This window comes from Rhinolophus sinicus, linkage group LG01 (assembly GCF_036562045.2).
Source record: "Rhinolophus sinicus isolate RSC01 linkage group LG01, ASM3656204v1, whole genome shotgun sequence".
In the NCBI taxonomy this organism is placed as follows: Eukaryota; Metazoa; Chordata; class Mammalia; order Chiroptera; family Rhinolophidae; genus Rhinolophus; species Rhinolophus sinicus.
In genome coordinates, this window is record NC_133751.1 from 154,078,062 (window position 1) to 154,099,956 (window position 21,895).

General features: G+C 37.4%; 1 protein-coding gene across 15 annotated transcripts in view; it reads left to right on the forward strand.

The window, feature by feature from the left end:
• B3GALT1 (beta-1,3-galactosyltransferase 1) overlaps nt 1-21,223 on the forward strand; it is a 520,641-nt gene extending 499,418 nt beyond the window's left edge. For 5 of the 15 annotated variants that reach the window (XM_074337449.1, XM_074337446.1, XM_074337467.1 and 2 more), the window contains 3 exons: nt 490-534; nt 13,751-13,815; nt 16,374-21,223. In XM_074337449.1, coding sequence (XP_074193550.1) covers nt 16,599-17,579 — 981 coding nt within the window. In that variant the 5' untranslated portion in view covers nt 490-534; nt 13,751-13,815; nt 16,374-16,598 and the 3' untranslated portion in view covers nt 17,580-21,223. The other 10 variants (XR_012497994.1, XM_074337486.1, XM_074337454.1 and 7 more) reach the window with 9 other exon arrangements.
• The last annotated feature ends 672 nt before the right edge of the window (nt 21,224-21,895 follow it).

Genomic DNA, 21,895 nt, shown 5'->3' on the forward strand with positions numbered 1-21,895 from the left:
ACTCTGGGCCTCAGTTGCCTCATTGCTAAAGAGAAGGATGATTATTTGAGGATTAGAGAAAATGTTTATAAAATGTTTGTGATAAATGTTTATATAAATGTTTAGAAAGTGTTTATGGTAGAAGGGATATAGAAACCTCCCACCTTTGGTCCTCCCAGAGAAGGTACTAAATACCAGTACAGATGGGAATGGGGACCAAGGTTAGACAATGTCACAAAAGTCAAAGTTGTGGGAGTCTCCCTTCTGATCACTGTATTTTTAAAAATACACGTTTCACTTACTATTTAATGTTAGGAATTTTATTAAAATGAGAGGACCCATTTGTTAAAACAAAGACATCTATTTGATGCTGCACAAATATGCAAACAGATATATGTCCAGCCTCTAAAACCAAAATTCTATGCCAAACACCCACCTTCAACAAACAGCCTATTAAAATGAGTGAGTCTGCAATTACGTTAGCATCAAATTGTTTTTATGTTTTTACAGCACATCGCTTTCTGAACATACATGTTCCTCCACCATCTTCAAAAGGTAAGTCCTATTTAGGGTTGAGATGCACTTTTTAAAAAATAAAGTAAAAAAAAAAATGTACCCCAAATCAGCTAGTCACATTTCCATCAGTTCCTGTCCTTTGGGAGAGGAGCAGCTACACTCCACAGCATCAGAGATAGCAACAGGGGAAGAGCCAGCACCATTAGTCAGTTTGCTAGGTGGAGACAAGAAGCAAGTTCAGTGGGGCAGAAAGGTCCCTGCCTCTGTGGAGTTGATGGAGAGAAGGATTGCAACTGGGTCCTTAAGGGGCAGGCAGAGGAGCCAGGCATAATTTCACCTCCCCTCAGTAAATGTGCCTGTCTTTTAGAGATGAATCAACACTTTAGATTACACATTATGCAAATGACAGTGGCAGCTTGGCACCTAATGCAGTCTCCTGCCAGAATTTAGATTCCCTCCCACTGTTGTCTGTGAAAAGTGAAAATAAACTGTCCCTCTTTGCTTCCTTGGCTTCTTGTCCTTGAAATATACTGCCTCCAAGCCCGCAGCTCAGAGATTAAGCTATATGGCAGATGGCCATGTCTCCTTGCAGAGGTTGTGAGCTCAAAAGTCCCACCCTAGGAAATAAACTTAACAAATACAAAAGTTAGAGGCACCCATGACTGTTGCAGATTTTACTGTGAGGATCTCAAGGAAATTCAATTCCTTAAATGAAGCTCAGAAAGATCCTGAAGATGCTCCATGCTAATGAGCCAAATAGAAACCATTTCCCAAAGGAAGCTATTTCCTGATTCACTCATTGAAAAGTGATACTGGGCAACATTGGAACAACTATGTGTGGTATAAACTCATCTTCTCTCCCACCATCGAAACTGGCATGTCTTAATCTGGGGAAAGGAAAGCTAAAACTTACTGATCTGTGCTCACGTAAGCACTATAAAAGGGAATTGATTTCACTCCCACCAAGTCCCAAGGTAAACTGGAAGATATGTGCTGAAATGATAGGAAAATAGCTAGTCTATACGTGAAAAATGACACCTTTAAGTGAACATGATTAGATCCTAGTACAAATTCCCCCGGGAAATTATGGAAACTCTCTTCTTATAGTTCCTACAATACGCCCATATCTAAGATGTTGTGATTTATCTCTGGAGTAGATGATTGTCTTCAATCATCTCTTAAGATCACTTTCCACATTGAAATTTTGATTGTAAGGATAAAATCAGAGTTTTTAACAAAAGCAAGCTCAATCTTGGACTTGTATATCAGTGAAGAATCAAACTCTATTGTAGATTACTATCTAAAAAGACAACTTTCCTGGATAAAATAGGGTCTCCTTTCCAAAAAGATTCTGACATAGATTAGAATTCAAAAATAAAGAGAATCAGGTCAGGGCAGGGACGGTTTTGTGAGTCATAGGACCTTTATATCTACTCAGACTAAAAGGAGCCTCCATTTGGTGTCATGAAAACCTAGTGCATGTAACTGGCTTCTGTATGAACACTTGTGCCCACAATAGAAAACTTAAGCTTGAAGTCAATAAATACATGGCATCCAAATGGAGGTTAGATTTTCCTTTATAAAAAGTCAGCCCTGTCTGAATAATGATCTTCTTCGTGTGCCTCCTCTGGGCATAATGTGGGAAGATGAAGAACGACCAGTTTACTCATACTGGCTTGTCTGTCCTGAAAGGCAGCGTGGTCTCTTTTCCAGAAGATAACAAGCCTCTTAGTAGAATCAGAGACCCAAGTTCTAGCTTTAGATTCCACTGGTTCTTCTACTTTGGTTACACATGATTAATCTCTCTAGAGACTTTCTCCCTATAAACTGTAGTAATGAAGTTTCTAAACTAATCATGCCTATAAACATACTGAAATCCTATTAATGCCAGCTAAGAAACTCTGTCACTGCCTTACCTACTGCCATTCACTTCACCAAGAATGAAAACTTGATAAACAAACCTATGTGATACTCCGAACCTCCTTGAACAGCTTTTTTTTTAAAAAAAAAAGCTACTCCAGAGCAATCTCCTCCATCCATTGTTACAAAACATTATGCATCAAGTCAAGGTTTTCACCCTCAAGACAAAAAAGTTGACTTTTGTGGTTCATTCACATATAACATTTGATCATTGTGAGCCACTCCATCTGAATGGAGGCCAAATATTTGAGATAGTGCCGTTCTATGCCTTTAGGGAAAGAAAGACAATGGGATTAAATCTCCAATTTGGCAAATTCCCCAGACACACTGAGATGATATGAATACACTTTCACATTCTCCAATTAGCAAACCTGGCTACAGCGGCCTTGCCATACTTGCCTGAGCACCTTCTGCAAAATGTACAAATGAAACATAGCAGCCATCTAATGAGGACCAAAGGTCCCCTTCAGGCTCCCCCTTTTCCTAATGGGGTGAAAAAGAACATCAGGCTGCTTTTTAGCCAGTAGCCACTGAAGCCACATTCCTAATTAGGCAAGTAAAATGCCCCAGACAGATGCAAGAAATCCTTATCGTTACAGTGAGTACAAATTTTGAGATTCTGTATTTGCTGCTAAGAGAATATCTCAGGGAGAAGGGAAAATATGTAAACTGTGGGAAATAAGGATGAAAGGCTAATATAGTTAAGTAATTTTCCCTACCATTACCATAATGTGTTTCCTTTAAAATATAATTCCTTTTTTTTTTTTGCTTGTTTTTGCTTAATTAAACACCAGAAACTATTACTTTTTTAAAACTATTGAATAGAATATGGTTTGGTGTTAAATGTTAAATTGGAAAAAGAACAAATCCAAGTGAATTAAAATTTATTCCCTGAACTAGGCTATATAAAGGTACATAGTATTACAATAGCTACTTTGTACAGAGAGTAATAGGGACTTGTTTTAGTACATCTTCTTTAAGACAATAAAAGCAAATGGTCAAAACAAAACAAAAACACTCGAGGTCTCTCCAGTGCTTTCAATTTAAGCTGGAGTTGAAAGCCCTAGAAGGAAGCAGCAACCGCATCTTAGTAACCCAGGCTGATGCCGGACAAGTAAGTCTACTGCCCGTGCCACGTCACTCCAGCAAGTGTTCCCTACATCACTCTACACTGAGCAATCGATCTTCACAACATCTCATACGTACTTTTATGTCGTGTATTTCATTGCTTACAACACTGTATCGAGTTAAACGGCAGGTGGCTACTCACTAAACTTCATCTCCTTAAAGGACAGCGTGTTATTCATCATTCTACCCCAGGAGCTAGCACAGGGCCTGCGCATAGTAGCGATAGTAATAACATTATTGATAATACAGTGTATTAAAATATTTAAATATTGTTATAATTTTCCTTAAATATTAAAATGAATAATAATAGTGCTTATTAAGCCCTAACATGTGCCAAGACTGCTTTCCTGATATGTCTTTCCTGTTCTTTTCATGACTCTGAAGTAGACACACGTTTTCTGTCTTCCAGCTGAGCAAGTGATTGCCGATCAGTGATACAGCTGGCAGATGACAGAATTTGAACTCAAGTTGCCTGACTACATGATCTGTAGTTTTAACACCTCACAATACTGTCTCCTGGTACAAGTACGTTAACAAAGCCTTGTCAGGATTACTGACAAAATCCAAATTCTGGGACTCAAAAAATAAAAGTTTGTAGCTGCAAGTTTTCATAAAAATTTGACTCATAGAGATAGTCAAGGTATTTCTAGTCCAGTTTGACTTCCTTTATTTGAATTATTACTTCAAGGTGCATCACAGTTAGGGACACTGGGATAAAAAGCAATTAATAGCTTATCCTCATAAGACAGCATGCCTGGAGGAGAACTCCATTCAGACCAGGGAAATCCAGCCCACCAGGCTCCCTCACAACACACCTGCCCAGATGCCCAGAACTTCTGGGGTGAATCTCCAGATAGGGTTCCTCGGTACTTGGCAGTCAGCTCAAATCAGTACTGAAGTTGGCTCATGAAACAGACTACCAGGATATGCTGATTTCAGCCTCTTACTAGCTGCCCCTGTGGTGCTGAAGGTACTATCTACGGTGTAAATGAGGTGGGCATTCAAGAACAAGCTCTGAGATAAAGTCTTTTTTGAAAAAAGGACTTCAAATAAAACAGGGAACTGTCTCATGCTGCCATCCTAAAGGTCCCCGGATCCCATATTATTTTCATCACCAGTGATAGAAGGTTTGACTTAGTCCTATTCTGTGGATTTGACCCATCAATGGCAGATTTTGATTGCTCGTATTGTTCCTCTGAAATATTAGTGGCCCGGGAATAAGTTGTAGTTACAGGTTGATGAGCCAGGTTGGCAAGTTATGACTGTTAGTACCATGAGTATGATTTCAGGGGCTGCAGGCAGCAGACCGTTGTTTTCTGACACCACGATTGAGACATGTGAAGTTTCTAAGACAAGACTTGATTGGACCAAGAACAGTGTCATCTGTTCTAATATTCACACCACTGGACTCTGAGAATGCCAGCAGAGTAAATTTGGAAAGAATTGGAAGCCTGTAAGGCTAAATATCCAACCGTGAAGGGATGATTCCATAAATAAAGTACGGCAGTCACTGAAAACAAAGTAGCAGGAGAGTAGGGAATAGCAGGCAAAGGCGTTGATGATGCTTGCTAAGTGCAAAAAAAGTGCATGAAAATGTCCGTACAACATGAGCCTATATTTACACATTAAAATATATAAATTGCAAATAGAGAAAAGGGCTACTTCTACTTGTCAACAGTGCTTATATCTGTTTGATAGGATTATGGGTGACTTTTATTTTCTTTATTGCTTACGTTGATCCTCTAAATTTTGTCTTAAGTATGCATTGTAATACTAAAACAAAAGCTTTGTCAAAAGCAAGAAATTCTTGAAATCCCCTGTTAGAAAAAGAGAAGTTAAGAAAATCAAGAGTTATAAGATACCAGACTTACATGAATTTTTGTTTAGATAGATAATTCTAATAGCATTATGTTTACCCCATCAAGTAACCAAAAAAGTGGTGACTGGTCTGCCTTTATTTTTTAGATCACTTTTTAAGAAACAAAAAAATGCAATACCAAAAAAGCAGTGATAGTCATTTATAATTCCAAAAGGGAAGTAATGGAGCATTTTAACTGTCGAATAGGACATGGTATCCCAAATTGTTCCCAAGAAGCTCCTATTAATAACAAAATTCTGCGAGCAATGTTGTATATCTGTCTTGAGATTCTTAAAGGAATGGGTCATATTAAATACTCTGAGCAGTCCTACAGTAAACAGATCTGAAGAATTTTGTTTAACCCAGTGTTTCAACCCATTCACATCTTACGACCCAGAGTAATAAGGACATGGATATAAAATGAGGATATGGCTATAGGCAGCACTTTGAAAAACTTCTTTCAGATCACATGAATACATTACTCGTATTGGGCATTCACTTATTTGCTTCACTCTGTGACCCAAGTGGAAGATCAATAATAATCCTGATTTCTGACAATTTTCCCACACAACCTGCCCTAGAGCTCCCCAGGGACCCAGAGGCATCTATACTTCTCTGTTAGTCTTCTGGGACTGACATATGCGCAGGTAACCCTTGGAACCCATTATTGCTGTTGTGCTTCATGCCTTGAAAATTTTCCAGTTGTTAGAGCATTATTCTTCATCCCATTCCTATTACCCCAAAATGCAAGTTATATTCTTAAATCTGGCAATATATTCTCTGTAAAGAATTTCCAAGCCTATTAAAACCAACCTAAATTAGCTCTGAAAATAATTTCCTGGAAAGACAATTTTGGCAGTGAAGTTGAATTGGCTCCAAACTCTTCAATGTGTATACTCTTCTCAGTAGCTTGGGTGTGACATGAGGTGGAGCACCTTGTTAGGAGATTTTATAGACGAACACAGCACAGTAGCTACTGCGAATAGCTACTGTGGCTATGGTAACACAGGTGAAAAGCACTATTTACATCACTTTATCACTCCTTGGAGATCCAATTTACACATGTTACTGCTGTAACTGGACAAGATGGATGGAATCACAAATGACCCACCACAACAGCAAGCCAGATGATTTATAAAAAATCAGTTCAGAGAGACATTCAGGGAAGAATAATTCAAGGATTTGACAGTTGACAATTTGTGAAAAAATTTTGAAAAATATTCACTCCAGTAAAGGTTCAGATTCTACATTATGTTTCCTGAATTTCTCTCTTACTAGTTCTGAGTGTGTGTTTGTATGTGTGTGTGTTTATTGTCTTCCACAGAAAAGGTATCTTTCATCCAGCAAATTTATTAATCTAGAAACATTATAACAATGTCATGAGTTCAAGAATGAAATCACAAGCCAAAATTTACTTTGAATGGCACAGTGCAAAAGACCAGGCATGGAAGAAGATACCATACACTCAAACTACGAATCACCTGTCAGTGCATTTTTCCAGCACATTACATAAATACTTGCTCTAGAATAAAGTCCACTTCTCTATGATATCTTAGCAAAGGGTTCTTGTTGAGGCTACTATTGAATGACAAATTTCTGTTTATGGCTATCTGGAAAACATTTATTCAACAATTATTTTTTCATCAACCGAAGTATTTCTTGCACTGTGCCCTTATGCTTAGGCATAGTGCTAAAGATAGACATAATAATGAGAGTAATAAAATAGTGATAAAGCCATATAAAATCTTTTCCCTTACATAGGTTTCAGTTTATTGAAGAGACACAGTAAAAAGCAGTTGAGGAAACTAGCCTATTGGTTGAAAGGTCTTTCCATATGACACAAAGTAACCATCAACCTAAAATACAGTTATGAAAGTATATTGAAGAAGGATAAGTGATGGAGGCATGGTTAAAAATAAGATACTCATGAGCAGTGACTCCCTTTGCATTCTTAATTTCAACTACAGTCCACCATTAATCCAACACTCTGCCAAACTGAACAGTTGCCTATTCTCCAAATAAACCAAATAACACCTTTGTTGTTTTTGTAAATGCTTTTGTTACCATTGAATGTCTCTCCCCACAATTAATTTTTCTGCTATTGAGATTTCTTTATTCATTCTTTCAAATTTGAGACCTGAGTCAAATTTTGTCTCTTCCATGAGTCTAGCCCAATCATCCCCATTAAGAATTAATTATTTCAGTGGTAGTACCATACCTCTAATTATTCCTTATTTCTTCCCACATAGATTATAGTTAATGTAGCTATACATACTTTAAAGGTAGGGAATTTGCATTTTCATTTGTATATTTAACATAACATTTATAAATTTTAATCATGGGATTGTCAAATATAATGAATGAATAAATTCAAAGAAAAGCATAGTGGTCCTTTTCAGATATATATATATATATATATATATATATAATCTGGTTTTAATGGTAAACATTGATGAGTCCCTTATTAGTTAAGTGATGGCATGATGATATACATTGTAATGTATTTTGGGTAGGTTCTATTACAACCCTGACAATAAAAACGTGATGAATCTCATATTGTCTTTGTCTTAAACATCTATGAAACCATGGTATAGCCATTTAAGGCTATCTTAGTGTACATAGAATGTTGATTATGGCTATGTAAATGCTACTCACAGGGCTATTTAAATCTGGTGTAATTTTTTTTTCTGCTTTTCTTATTTTAATTAAAGTCTATTGTGGTGACAATTGTTAGTAAAGTTACATAGGGTGCAGGTGTACACTTCTGTAATACATCATCTATATATCACATTGTGTGTTCACTACCCAGAGTCAGTTCTCCTTCCACCAAAATCTGGTATAATTTTTATATTCTAAAGTTGTATTTGAAAAATTCTGATTATACAACACATTATCACTAATAATACTAGTCATAATAATATTTCCTATAACTTGTGCACCCCTTTTTTATTAAAGTTTATTGGGTAACAATGGTTAGTAAAGTTACATAGGTTTCAAGTATGCAATTCTGTATTACATCATCTATATATCACATTGTGTGTTCACTACCCAGAGTTAGTTCTCCTTCCATCACTATATATATTTGATCCCATTTACCCTCATCTACCACCCGTGCACCCCTTTTTTTAACTGAAGTGTAAGACCTTTTACATAGGCATTATAAAATGAAATTGAAACTTCTTATAAAAACAGTACTGGAAATGCCAACCTTTTCTTTTTTCTTTTGAAACTGCCAAGTAAAAAACTGCTTTTGCAATAAATTGTCAGGATGCTCTCACTGATCATCATTCATGAAGTATTTTATAGGTGATCATCTCTGGATTTGTCTTTATTTATTGTATTTATATTAATAATGATAATACTTTTCATTCATATAGCAGTATTCAGTACACAAAGTATTTTCAAATATAGTATCTCATTTGATCCTTACAATGACCCTGCAAAGTATGGCCAGATTTTATCATACTTATTTTATAGATGGGGAAACAAGGCAGAGATGCATTGAGTTCAGAACCAATGACTAAAAATCTAGAATTTGAATTCAGGTCTCCCAGTGCCATAAGATTGACTGCCTACAAATTAATTTCGATTGGTGGCATCTACATAAAATTAGTTTGGGCTATTATGTATTCCAGTACATTGATATTGTATAAGGAGCATTTGAGTTAGAAAAGACCAAAAAAAATTAAAAGGAAAATAAAAATTGTATATTCTCTTCCATAAGTTAGAAGTTTCTGTATGGTATTAATATCATCACTCTTTTAAACATGACCTAAAATAATACCTCTCTGTGATGAGATGTCTAAGAAATATCACCTTAGACTTTGTAAATGTTAAATAGCAAGTACACTAACTAACATCTTTCTGATTTCTAAGAATATCTATTTATATCAGTTCCCCCACCCCCACCCCAAATAATGGGTCAAATGAATACTGTTTTGGGTATCACACAGCTCATCATTTTTAAATTCTCTCAGCTGCTGATTATATTAGTAGAATGCCTTTCTTCTCATCCTTTTCCACATCTGTAATAAAAATATCCTGGCATTTCCTTTCCCAATGGAGAAACCCTATCCAACCACATTGCCAGGCTCCCAGGCTCTTATGATTAAATAAATGATTGCTCTTCCCATCTTTTAAAATGTGTCTCATGTAAGGTAGTCAAGACACAATATCCATCACTGCAAAGGAAGCCAAGCATTTATTTAAAATAATGAGATATCCTAATTTTTACTTTTCCCTGAGAGGATTGTAGCGATGTTTAAAAATTCTCTGAATTCTAGAAGTAGGGCAACACATTGATTTGAAGAAAGCTATAATATTCCTTCTAATTTGAAATGGACTTGTTCTACGGTGAAATAGAGTGTGGCTTTCAGAACAGGACGTGCCCTATATCCACACAAAGACATCCACCTCTCGACCACCCCTCTTACAAGCTGGCCCCATTCTCCTGAACAGTTTATAAAGACCCTTTCAATAAATTTCAAGGTGTATTGAACTGAAAGGAGAAAGGTTCACATAATTTCTTCCAGATTTAGGAGGGAAATCATTTCAACTGCCAAGTCATAATGAATATCACCTTTTGCTTTGCGCCACTTCCTCTTTGCAAATGATCTGCTGGGCGAGTTCCATTATGGGGTCTCTTTGAAAGGATTCATAATTAAATTTTTAAAGAAACAAATGAGCTCTGTGTCTTTCTGAGGCAGAGGAGTCAGAACACTTTCTTCTGTGAGCATTCAGGGTTTCTGACTTCGGTGGGCAGGATGCCTCCCACAGCCAAGGAGGCTTACTTCAAAGAAAGGCTAGGAGAGAAAGCCAGCCCTCTGTGATCTGGAGAGATAATAAGTTAGCAAGCTGTGTAACATGATGGTTTATGAAATTCTCCCTTCAAGGACCATTATCTAGTGCTAATAGTGCTTTATTTCTTCCTTTCCTCTGCATATTTAGAGCATAATTATAAGAGCAAGAGGAAAGGAGGGAGTTGGGCATCAAGATAATCATTTGCCAAATTAATGCAGCCCAGTAGAATTTCTGGCCTTTGGGGCTCATTTATCAATTAGTTCTAGTGCTGTCTGAGTTCCTATATTTCCCCATAGAATGAGTGGTGTTTTTTTTTTCCTTTTACTTCACTCATACACCAGTTCTGACGAAAGTCATTTAAGATCAAAACATTTTTCAGAAAGAATCTCATTTACCCTACTTAATGTCCTGATGTACTGCAGAGCCAGCTTCTCATCCATTTCAAGAGCGTTTCATAACCACTAATAGCCTCTCTCGCTCTCTTTTTTCACTTTTTCTGAATTTGTGTTTTTCTTTCTTCTTTTTTAACTGGTTAAAATTGTTTGTTTGTTTTTTCAACTGTCTTATCTTTCTGCACCAGGATTTTAAAGTTACTATGTGGATTTTAATGTTAAAACCACTTTTGTAATGCAATGTGGTCTGTGACTATTCAAAATTGGCTCTGAATAATAGAAATGCTGGTAGGGTTTCACCCAGGCTGTCAGGAGTGGGGGTGGGGGTGGGGTTGGGGGTGGGGTTGGGGGTGGGGAGACAGGAGCATTGTTTTTATTCCCCAGACACTAGTTCTCATCTCAGTCACGGTTGGCCCCAACCTTTTGGAAAATGTGTCACAGTCCTGGCTTATCTCTCTCAACGCATTAGTGTTTTTAAGAAGAAAAAGAAAGTGGCAGGAGTGAAGGACTGCTTAAAACTATGCCATATTCTTCACATGGTCTTAAAATAAATAATCTGATCTAACTTTTTTTAAATCTAAAAATAAACCAAACTTTATGTCCCTTTTCACACTCATGTTTCATTCTTCTTTGAATACTAATTACAAATGTTTCACCCTTTAAAAGCTGGTTTACCACAACCCAAGAATTTACCTGCTCAAATCTAGAAGATAAAATGTGAAGTCTTCTGGAGCAAAGTACGTCATTTTGTTGCTACCAAGAAAAGTAGGTGTTATGAGTAGAATTGTGCCCTCCAAAAAAAAAGATATATTGAAGTCCTAACTGCCAGTAATTCAATATATGACCTTATTTTGAAATAAGGCCCTTATAGAGGTAACTAAATTAAAATGAGGTCATTAGGGTAGACCCTAATCTAACATGATGGGTGTCCTAATTAATAGGAGAAATATAGACATAGAGACACATGGGAACAACACCAAGTAAAGATGAATCCAGAGACCTGGGTAATGACTCTATAAGCCAGAAGTGCCAAAGATTTCCAGAAAACCACCAGACGCTCGGGGAGAACCATGGAACAAATTCTCCCTCACAGCCCTCAGGAGAAACCAAGCCTACCAACACCATTGTTGACTTCTAGCCTTCAGAATTGTTGGACCACACATCAGTGTTGTTTAAGCTATCCAGTTTGTGGTACTTTGTTACGGCAGTCCTAGAAAACGAATGCCAGTCACATAACCTACATTTCGAGACACTAAGACCATTTACAGGAATGGGTGGAATGGCCACAGGTGGGAAACAGGAAGCCAAGAAGATGCAAAAGACCAGGGAGGGGCAGAGGTCAAAACCAAAAAAATGTTCCTAATACAGCATTAATTCCAAAGAGCCAAGCAACGAAACAAAACTTTGGTTAAAGACTCAAAGACTGAACCAGAGTTTGCAAGGCATTCTGTTCTCATCTCAAATGTTGCTTCCTCAGAGAGAGACCACTTTATCTAAAGTAGCCGCTGCCATTACCTCTGTTCAGTGTCTGTCCCATTACCCCACTTTATTTACAGCACAGCATATTTATGGCTACCAGAAATTATTTTTGCATTCGTTTATCATGTGTTTTATTTTTTGCCTCCCTCTCCTAGAAAATAAGCTCCCCATCTGTCGTACAGCTTGTACATCTCTAACAGGTGTTCAGTATGTCTTTGATGAACAAATAAAGTAGATTTGACAATCCAGTGGAAGTCAGAACCTGGAGATTATATTCCTTGAGACATCAGAGAGTGAACACAGGCCTTTTGGTGGGGCCCTGCAGCCTCACCCAAGGGTGTAGGGAAGATGGAATATTTGCTAAGTCAACTAAGGGGCAACCGAGGCATCAGAAATCATTGTTGACTTGTACCTGCCTCAACCCTGATGGGGAAAGACATGAACTTGGCACTCCAACTTATGCACAGGCCACTCGAGAGATCCTATCTACCTGCTCCAAGGGCTTACCTCTGGCTGTACAACAGAGGAACTTTGGCAAATGTAGGGACTTTTTTAAAAATAAATTACTCAAAATAAACTATCCACTATACGATTTCTAGGCGAAACATGTGTTTCTTAAATTGAAAATTCTGTCCCATTAACTTCCTGAAAGGTGAAGTTACTGGAGAGTTCTGTGAATGAGGTAATCTGCGATACAGTAAGGACCCTGGGGGGAAAATCTTTCAAGCGTTCTAGTGAATGTTTCTATTTGGAGGGATTTGTATTTAATGGATGACAAGTTAATGTGTCATCAGTGTCTGTGGTTGTGGAAGGGCTGCTAAAAGGAATGACAAATGATTTATGTACAACTTATTTTACGGACACATTAACATGTCAATAAACAAGATTTGAAAAAAATAACAAAACCTTGTAAAACTGAAAGGATCCTCCAGAGGATTGCCCTTTTTGACACATAGCTCCTTCCCCAGAATTTTTCAGTTGACATTTTCTTTGCTTTTCAGTGGACTTTGAGCTTTGAATTTCCCAGAAAGAAAAAAGAATTCTCTAGCAGGAAAATCTGTACAGTATAGTCACTAACCTTAGAAAAACAAACACCCAAACTGATACCAATCCTACCGTTTCCCCAAAAATAAGACCTAGCCAGACAATCAGTTCTAATGCGTCTTTTGGAGCAAAAATTAATATAAGACCCGGTATTATACTATATTATACCCGATATTATATTATACTATATTATATTATATTATATTATATTATATTATATTATATTATATTATATTATATTATATCATATAAGACCTGGTCTTACATTACAGTAAAATAAGACTGGGTCTTATATTAATTTTTGCTCCAAAAGAAGAATTAGAGATGATGGTCTGGCTAGATCTTATTTTTGGGGAAACACACTGTCTCTGAGTTTACATTCTGTCATCAATACAATGGAGAAAATACCTCTCATAACCCTGTAGGGAGCGAAGCACTATAAAATACGACATGGAAAACAGAGTATATCATAGTGCCTGGTATACATATGCATTTTAAAATGAGGCCTAAAATAATAATGGTATGCAGTATCATGGGTTAGAGAAGAATTCTTATTCTTCAATGAAAAGTATGTATAGATACATATACTTATTCACAATCTCACCTATTTCTCTTCTGTTTCTCCCTCTTTTAGCTCTTTCTAAATTTCCTGGTACCTGTGTTTATGGAGTCCCTCCCCCCAGAAAATCATACAGAAAGGTATTGGATAAAACAAATTGTCACTTATTCTTCTGGGTCATAGAACAATGAGAGAAAGAAATCCTTAATATGGAAGAATGAATTACTATTGAAATCAGTGTTCAGGATTTTGGGAAGGTAAAAAACCCATTATACCCTTTAGATTGCAAAGATGGGTAACGAGCTACTCAGCTCAGAACAGTTTCTGAGTGCCACTCATCCTGGGGCCCTGCCTATCGGGATAGCCCCAAACCTCACCACTCCCGCCCTTCTCCCCATCACCCTGTCCTCTTCCTTTACTCCACTGTTTACAGTCCTGGCACACACCATACTCTCTCATTTTATGCCTTTGCATATACTGTTCCCTTTGCCTAGAATGTCCAACTCTCATCCAGATAATTCCTAATTGTCCTTGAAGATTCAGCTTAGATAGTAACTTTTCTGAAATTCACATGGCATCCTCTCCAGAGGCAACTCATCATTTGACTCCAGGATGAAATGGAGGAATGGGATTCACACTGCAGTCTATGAGCATGGTGCCCTCTGCAGCTGTGCTGTGCAGTCTGCAGCACTGGACATGGTTCTCTCACATCCTGTCCACCAGCCCACCTCTCCTGTGTACTCTGATAGCCTCGGGATGGAAACTTTTATCCCATTGTTTTAATCATTTACTTGAAGTTTTTCCTCATAGACTGAGTTCCTTGAGGAGGAGTAGGAGTTCTATTTCTGTGTTTCCAATGTTTTTCACACACCATTAATCCTCCACTAATAGCCTGGTTAATGGCTTCAATCGAGAACTTGACAAGAGCCTCTTCCAGGTGAGGTTCTTGGGTCTTTAAACAGCTCAGTAATAGGTGGCTCACAGTTTAGTGGGAAAGTCTGAAAGGCGACAAGGGCCATATGATGATAAAGATAGGCTAAGAAAAATCAGCTAAGTAGGCTAGGATACTGGTGGAGAACGTTTGGTTTCTAGTACCATCCTGAGACTCACATTCCTTTGGAATTCAAATGGAGGTGATGTCTATGTATCACAAGGTGAAAAATCCTTTTCTAAACTATTACTGGTTTCTCTCACTTCCTTTTGCTTCCTGTGTAAAGTTTCAAAGCTTGGTGCATATCACATCCTTATTTTTATCAACTTTGGTGCACCTTGGAGCAGATGTTTCTTCCAGGCGGACAAGGATACTGGAGCCTATATTTGGAGAGCACTTATTGTGGGTTGGATGACGGCCTGACTATGCCTAGAGTCATGCTGCTTGAAGACATTCTAAGATCCATTTAGTGAGAACCGTAACCACACTGAGTTATTGCTGGTCTCACGTGGATCATATCTTCACAGTCAGTTATTGGCTTATACAAGCGGATGTGTATTATCTCTGCTGTTGCCATGTCTTCTTATTTCGGTATAACTATTGTGCTTCGAAGCATGATTTTCAATCTATAATCCCAGTTAAAGTCTTTCCACACAGTCTGTACATGTAAGTGTATAGTTTTCTTTGAAGCAGACCTTGTTGATATTGATATCCATTATCTGCTCTCTCTGGCTTCCAGGACTGCCACATTTTGTTGTAGCTAGGAAGGAAGAGACCATTTTTTTACATGAATAGACTTTGTAACCTAGCACATATTTTTAACTGGCATGATAGCAGCTGAAGTTCTGGAAAGGATTTGAGTTCCAAAGGACAACTTTTTTATTTGAACACCAATGAAAGCGCCCTGTCCCATCTTCATTGACTTTGTGGCCCCCAAGCTCAATTGCCTCGTATACTCTTGTGATGTTTATAGGCAAGAGTAACTAAGAATAATTAAAAGAGCTAGTGTAATTTCATCAAGGGAACATAAGGGTGAATTGTTAAAAACCAAAAAGAGTGATACCATTTAGATCAACTCTAAAATGAATACTGCCAGCAGTCCACAATGGCATTTGTGCAATGGTCTTCATGCATGAGGAGTAAGGATATTCTCCATATGAAGCCTCAGAAAACTGAGAAGTATGAATTAACATTTGTGAAAGGCAAAGTAAAAAAAAAGGTGAGGGAAAGTTGGGAATTATTTCTAAGCCTGAACCGAAGGAGATAATTTTAGCAGAGATTTTCCATTGGTGATTGACATTTTCAAATACAGGGCTAGAGAAAGCAAAGAGATGTTGAGAACTGATTGCGTCATTGGAGTCGAGGAAACAAAAACCCAGATTTGGGGAAATGGAAAAGAGACATGAGGCCCTGTGTGAAACTTCCTGCTTGAAAAAAAGACTTTAGTGTCAGAAAGTGTTTGACTGCAAAGAAGTCCTCTTGTGAAGAGGGGGAAACTTGTTTTAGTTACTAATGTTCAGTTTACTTCATATTTATCCAGAGTTTATAATCTATATGCTTGTTAATTGGGTATTAATATACATAAACCATTTCTATCAAGGGAAGAAAAGAGAGGATGGTTGTGTCAAGAAGTTTTCAGAACTGATGGAAATGAATGATTATGTTTATTTTCGTCATTGTGGGTAATTCTTCTCCCCTTATTATATTTATTTGAGCATGCGAAATGACTACATATATCTGAACAACTTTACTTTATTGATTTTGCAGAGTTAAGAAGAAGATTTTTGAGGCATGGAACCTTCCATCAGGTTTGGGAGAAAGTAGCATGAATGCAGAGATACAAGACTGCCACTGAGACACATGGACAATCCCACACACACACTTCTTTATCGAACTTTGTGATTAGTACTATGCTGCCTTTGCAAGATGAAAAGAAACTAATGCCAAGAAGGCATATTCTTCAGTATTTGAAATAGACGTGCTCTCAAGACCATGGCTTCAAAAGTCTCCTGTTTATATGTGTTGACAGTTGTGTGCTGGGCCAGCGCTCTCTGGTACTTGAGCGTAACTCGTCCTACTTCTTCCTACACTGGCTCCAAGCCATTCAGCCACATAACAGTTGCCAGGAAAAACTTCACGTTTGGCAATATAAGAACTCGACCTATCAACCCACATTCTTTTGAATTTCTTATAAATGAGCCCAACAAATGTGAGAAAAACATTCCTTTCCTTGTTATCCTCATCAGCACCACCCACAAGGAATTTGATGCCCGCCAGGCAATCCGAGAGACATGGGGGGATGAGAACAACTTTAAAGGGATCAAGATAGCCACTCTCTTCCTCCTGGGCAAGAACGCGGATCCTGTTCTGAATCAGATGGTGGAGCAAGAGAGCCAAATCTTCCACGACATTATCGTGGAGGACTTTATTGATTCCTACCATAACCTTACCCTCAAAACATTAATGGGGATGAGATGGGTGGCCACTTTTTGTTCAAAAGCCAAGTATGTCATGAAAACAGACAGTGACATTTTTGTCAACATGGACAATCTTATTTATAAGCTACTAAAACCCTCCACCAAGCCAAGAAGAAGGTATTTTACTGGCTATGTCATCAATGGAGGGCCAATCCGGGACGTCCGCAGTAAGTGGTACATGCCCAGGGATTTGTATCCTGACAGTAACTACCCACCATTCTGTTCGGGGACTGGTTATATCTTTTCAGCTGATGTGGCCGAACTCATTTACAAGACTTCACTCCACACAAGGCTGCTTCACCTTGAGGATGTATATGTGGGACTCTGTCTCCGAAAGCTGGGCATACATCCTTTTCAGAACAGTGGCTTCAATCACTGGAAAATGGCCTACAGTTTGTGTAGGTATCGCCGAGTTATCACTGTGCATCAGATCTCTCCAGAAGAAATGCACAGAATCTGGAATGACATGTCAAGCAAGAAACATCTCAGATGTTAGGATTTTTACCAATGTAAATACGTTTCTTTTCTTTTTTAAGAAATGGGGCCTAGGGTGTTGGTATTTTACAGGTGTCACCAGGAGAAATAAACTGGTGAAGGGGTTTTGTAAAAAGCTTTTTCTTCCTGCTCCTAGTTCCTTTCTTGTATTACAAATTTACAAATGTTAGGCTCTGGTCATAGAAACAATGCATAAATTAGAAGGGCCAGATTTTATTCTCAGGTCCTAAGGCATTGCATTTATCTCAAAAAGCAACTTCTTAACAACTGCTAGGATTTATATACTGTGCATCTGAGATAAAAATCTGGTTCTGAGAAACTGAAACTCATGGTAATGTCTTCATATCATCTCTGCAAAAATAAATTCATAACTCCTTCAAAAAACAATTCAGAAATAATGCACAGGCAGGAAGACATACTGGATGTGATTATTAATATTGTGTGTGCTATTACATTGAATTTTTACATATATTGTTACATACTGTGTATAGCATTTGTGGTTCCAACAAGAAATGAACTTCATACTGGCAGGGAAGTTGCAGTCAAATAAATGGAAACTTAAACTTGAGAATGAAATATTCTGTACGTTTGGAAGACAATTCTGCTTGCTCATCCAACAAACATTACCTGGTGCCTCCAAGAAGACTTTGCCAAATGTCACCTGCTACCCTCCATACCATGTCGCCAAGTACATTTTACAGTTTCTGGTTCAGGCAGGCACATGTGTAGAAATAAGTTGGTAGGAGGCCAAAAGAACAATAAATCACACAAAGAAAATACAAATTTATGTATGCATTATAAGTAACATAAGCTTAGCGATAGTATAGGATGCCCTCTCACACATTTGCAAAGCAGGTGAGAAAATCTTTGAACAGATGCCAATGTTATTGAATAATTTAGCCCCACAGTTGATAGATATAATACTCTCTAACGTCCGAAACATCCAAGTACCTCTAGCAGCAATGCTGGTAGGAGGTGTTCTGGAGGCTCTGTAATTAAGGTTCATGGGAAAGAAGAGAGGGAAACTTGGGTTCGGGTTCTACTGATGCCATCATACCCATTGTGTCATGTGAGCAGGCATCTTAAGCTTGCTGTTCTTCAATATGCTCATTTATAAAATGGCTTGGAAAAAACACCTACTTCACAGATACTATGAGAGCAAATCACATTTGCTAAGTATTAATTTATACGGTGCTATGAAATGCAATGTATCATGCATTATGCTTATTGGTAAAATAATTACATAGGTACAATGATGGTCACCAGTAGTAGTAATATGATCTTAATGTAAAATCTGCCAAGATAAAAATCGAATATGAACTATTAGTGTACCTGATTCTTCTAAGATGTTACCTTTTCCTTGGAAACGTTAGGTGTTTGGGGAAGCTTCAATTTCTCTGTCATTTCTTCTAGTTTCAATGAATAAGTTATTTTAGTGCATTATCTTGATTTCCCAGGGTGCTGAAAGTGAAGGTGCCCTTAGGAAGGAGCTTCTGGCTGTGGGTGTATTAGAGTAACTGAAGCACATGCTTTGCAAAATGTATCACATCAACTTAGATCTCAGAAAGCACTTGATCTGAATTCTCAGTAAGAACTTTGAGGAATCATAGAAGTAGTCTACTTCTATTAGGAGAACAGGCTCTCAGCAAACCTACACATTGTACATCTTCTACCATTCATTAGAAAACTTCTGTTTGTTTTCATTCAAAGGCTCACAACTGAAGTGTATCCCTTTTTTTTTGTTTTTTTTTTCACCTGACCTCTGGAAGCCTCCCTAGAAGTTGATAGCAAACAGTGAGACAAAAATGAATAAATGGAAGTCATGGCCTATTTCTTGAAAACACTGAATCTCTTATCCCCAGTCCAAAAGAACCCAATGTGAGACAGGCCTCCCAGACCCTTAATGTATCTTCATCTTACAGTCAGCAGGACTGCTGAGTTTGATGAGAAAACAACATTAAAAAGCCTTGGGAGAAATGGGTCAGCATAAGGTGAGCCACCCTCCAACCTTCGACCACTGTGAGTTCCCTTCACTGGAAAAGTCTCATGACTTTGTACTTGGTTCACCTTTCAATCGTGTAGCCGTCAGGCCTCTAGACCATGCTCCCATCTTGCTCAGTCAAGCCATCTTTGGTGTCAAGGAATTGCACATTATAAACATCATACATGTACATCTATGAATTGGTGTGTGTGTGTGTGTGTGTGTGTGTGTGTGTGTGAGTGTGTGTGTATATGTGTACATTAGGAATAGAGCCCTAATCTTTAAAAGGAGCAAAAATCAGAGAATCATATGTCTTAAAGAACTATTTCCTAACTTTTTTATGCTAGATAGTGCCCATGTGACAAACATGTAAATAGTCATCAAAGACCATTTGTATATATTTTAAAGGCATTTTTTTTCTCTTCTCCCCAACTGTACATATAGCTAGAATGTGCTTGCTGTATACATTTTCTTCTGCATGGAGCTTGGTGAGGCAAGGTCATTTGTCCAGTGTTTCAATAGCCTAAAGCATGTTTGCCCTTCATTTTCTGAATGTTCAAAAATGTTTAAGTCAAGTAATCAAAAAAGCTCTAATTTTCTACTTTTGTTAATTTTATGACACTGGCCAATTATGGTTTCAGTTATTTGTTATGCCATTTTTTTAAAAAAAATTATTATCAGTTCTCTGGCATAAAATAATGTTTCAGACAGTATTGTGCTAGGAGTCATTCAGACAATTTTTACAAAAAACCTTCTGACTGTCCCTCCACCTGTTTTGTTCATTTTGCATTGGATAGCAAAAGGTATCAATAATTAGTGTCTGTACTCTTAAATTTTCTTTTTTAAATTTATTTTTGGAAAAAATAAGTTTTATCTTTGGTGGCTAGTTTGTGTGGCTTTGTGTCTTCTTATTTTGGCACAAATGCCAGTTTTAATATATAATATTGTATTTTTAAATAACCAGAATCAAAAAATGAAGATCATTTTTGATTTGGATTAAAATCAGAAGAACAAAACCCCATTTGCTTGATATGCTATGGGGAAAACAAACTCTTTACAGAGAAGCTAAAGAAGGAATTTTTCAGTCAAATCTCTTCTATCAAAAGACAAAGGAATATTTACATAAAGCGTCTGGGATTCATTTTCTACGTTTCCTAATATATGGGTTTAGTGGAGGAATTGATTATGTCATTTCTTCTGTAAAGGTGAAGATAGTTTTTATGAGCAAAACAAAGTACCTTGTGAATGAAAGAAGTAATTTACTAGAAATGCTTGTTGATGATAATTGACACTGAGGTATATTGTTATATATGAATGATTGTATTTATGTATTTATTTGTCAAAATTGTACATACTATTTCGCCAAACGTAACTGTCTGTAAAAGTGCACTCTCCAGGTTTGTAGTACTACTTAGGGTTACATGGGTTGCCAATCAAGCTGCTAATCAGAATACTATTTTTTGTATCAATGTTATAAAACTGAAAATGACAAATAGGCGCTGAAGATGTCCTTACATTCAGTTTCTTCACCTTCCTCTTGAAATGTAAACTGTTGATTGAAAGCACGATGCTAATGTATAAGCCCATCTGTCATGATGAACATTATGGTTCCATAATGCTGATTTTTTTAAACCATTGGGACAAATAAACAGAAGGAGAACATATTTTCCATTTTGCTTCTTTTCTGAAAGAATCTTTTTGGTGAGATGTGATCATTACAATTAGCCAATGCCTTGCCATTCATTATCAAGCTCTCCACAGCCTCAATATAGGTAATAGTTCAAATCATTCAAAGCTGGTCTGTGAGAGCCCAGTGCAACTTAACAGTCAACTAAAAGATGATTTGGTCTAGTAGACCATGGACTACACCAGGATTTACTGTTATCTGGTATCTCCTTTGACCCTTGGCGGCCTCAGGAAAGTCTCTGTGTTAAGTTCTATGGGTCGAACATGTCAATGAATTCTGTCCAAAAATCATTATATTGATAATGTGCTTGGTGAATTAGGACAAGTTAAATCTAAAGCAAAACTGTCATTGTTATGTTTCCCCCATATGTCCTTTGGAGTATTGCATACTATTTTAGAAGTTTGACTGGACTGGGAAAATGCTATTCATTGTTATGTTTCCCCCACATATCCTTTGGAGTATTGCATACTATTTTAGAAGTTTGATTGGACTGGGAAAATGCTATTCAGGCATTCTTTATGGAAGACAGGTATAAGTAGATGCTGATGGCTGACGCCTGACTTTGTAAGCAAGCAACCAATAGCTATTTAAGGGACAAGAGTTCTTTTTATTATCAATCCTGATCTAGCTAAATAGTTCTTCATTTTTA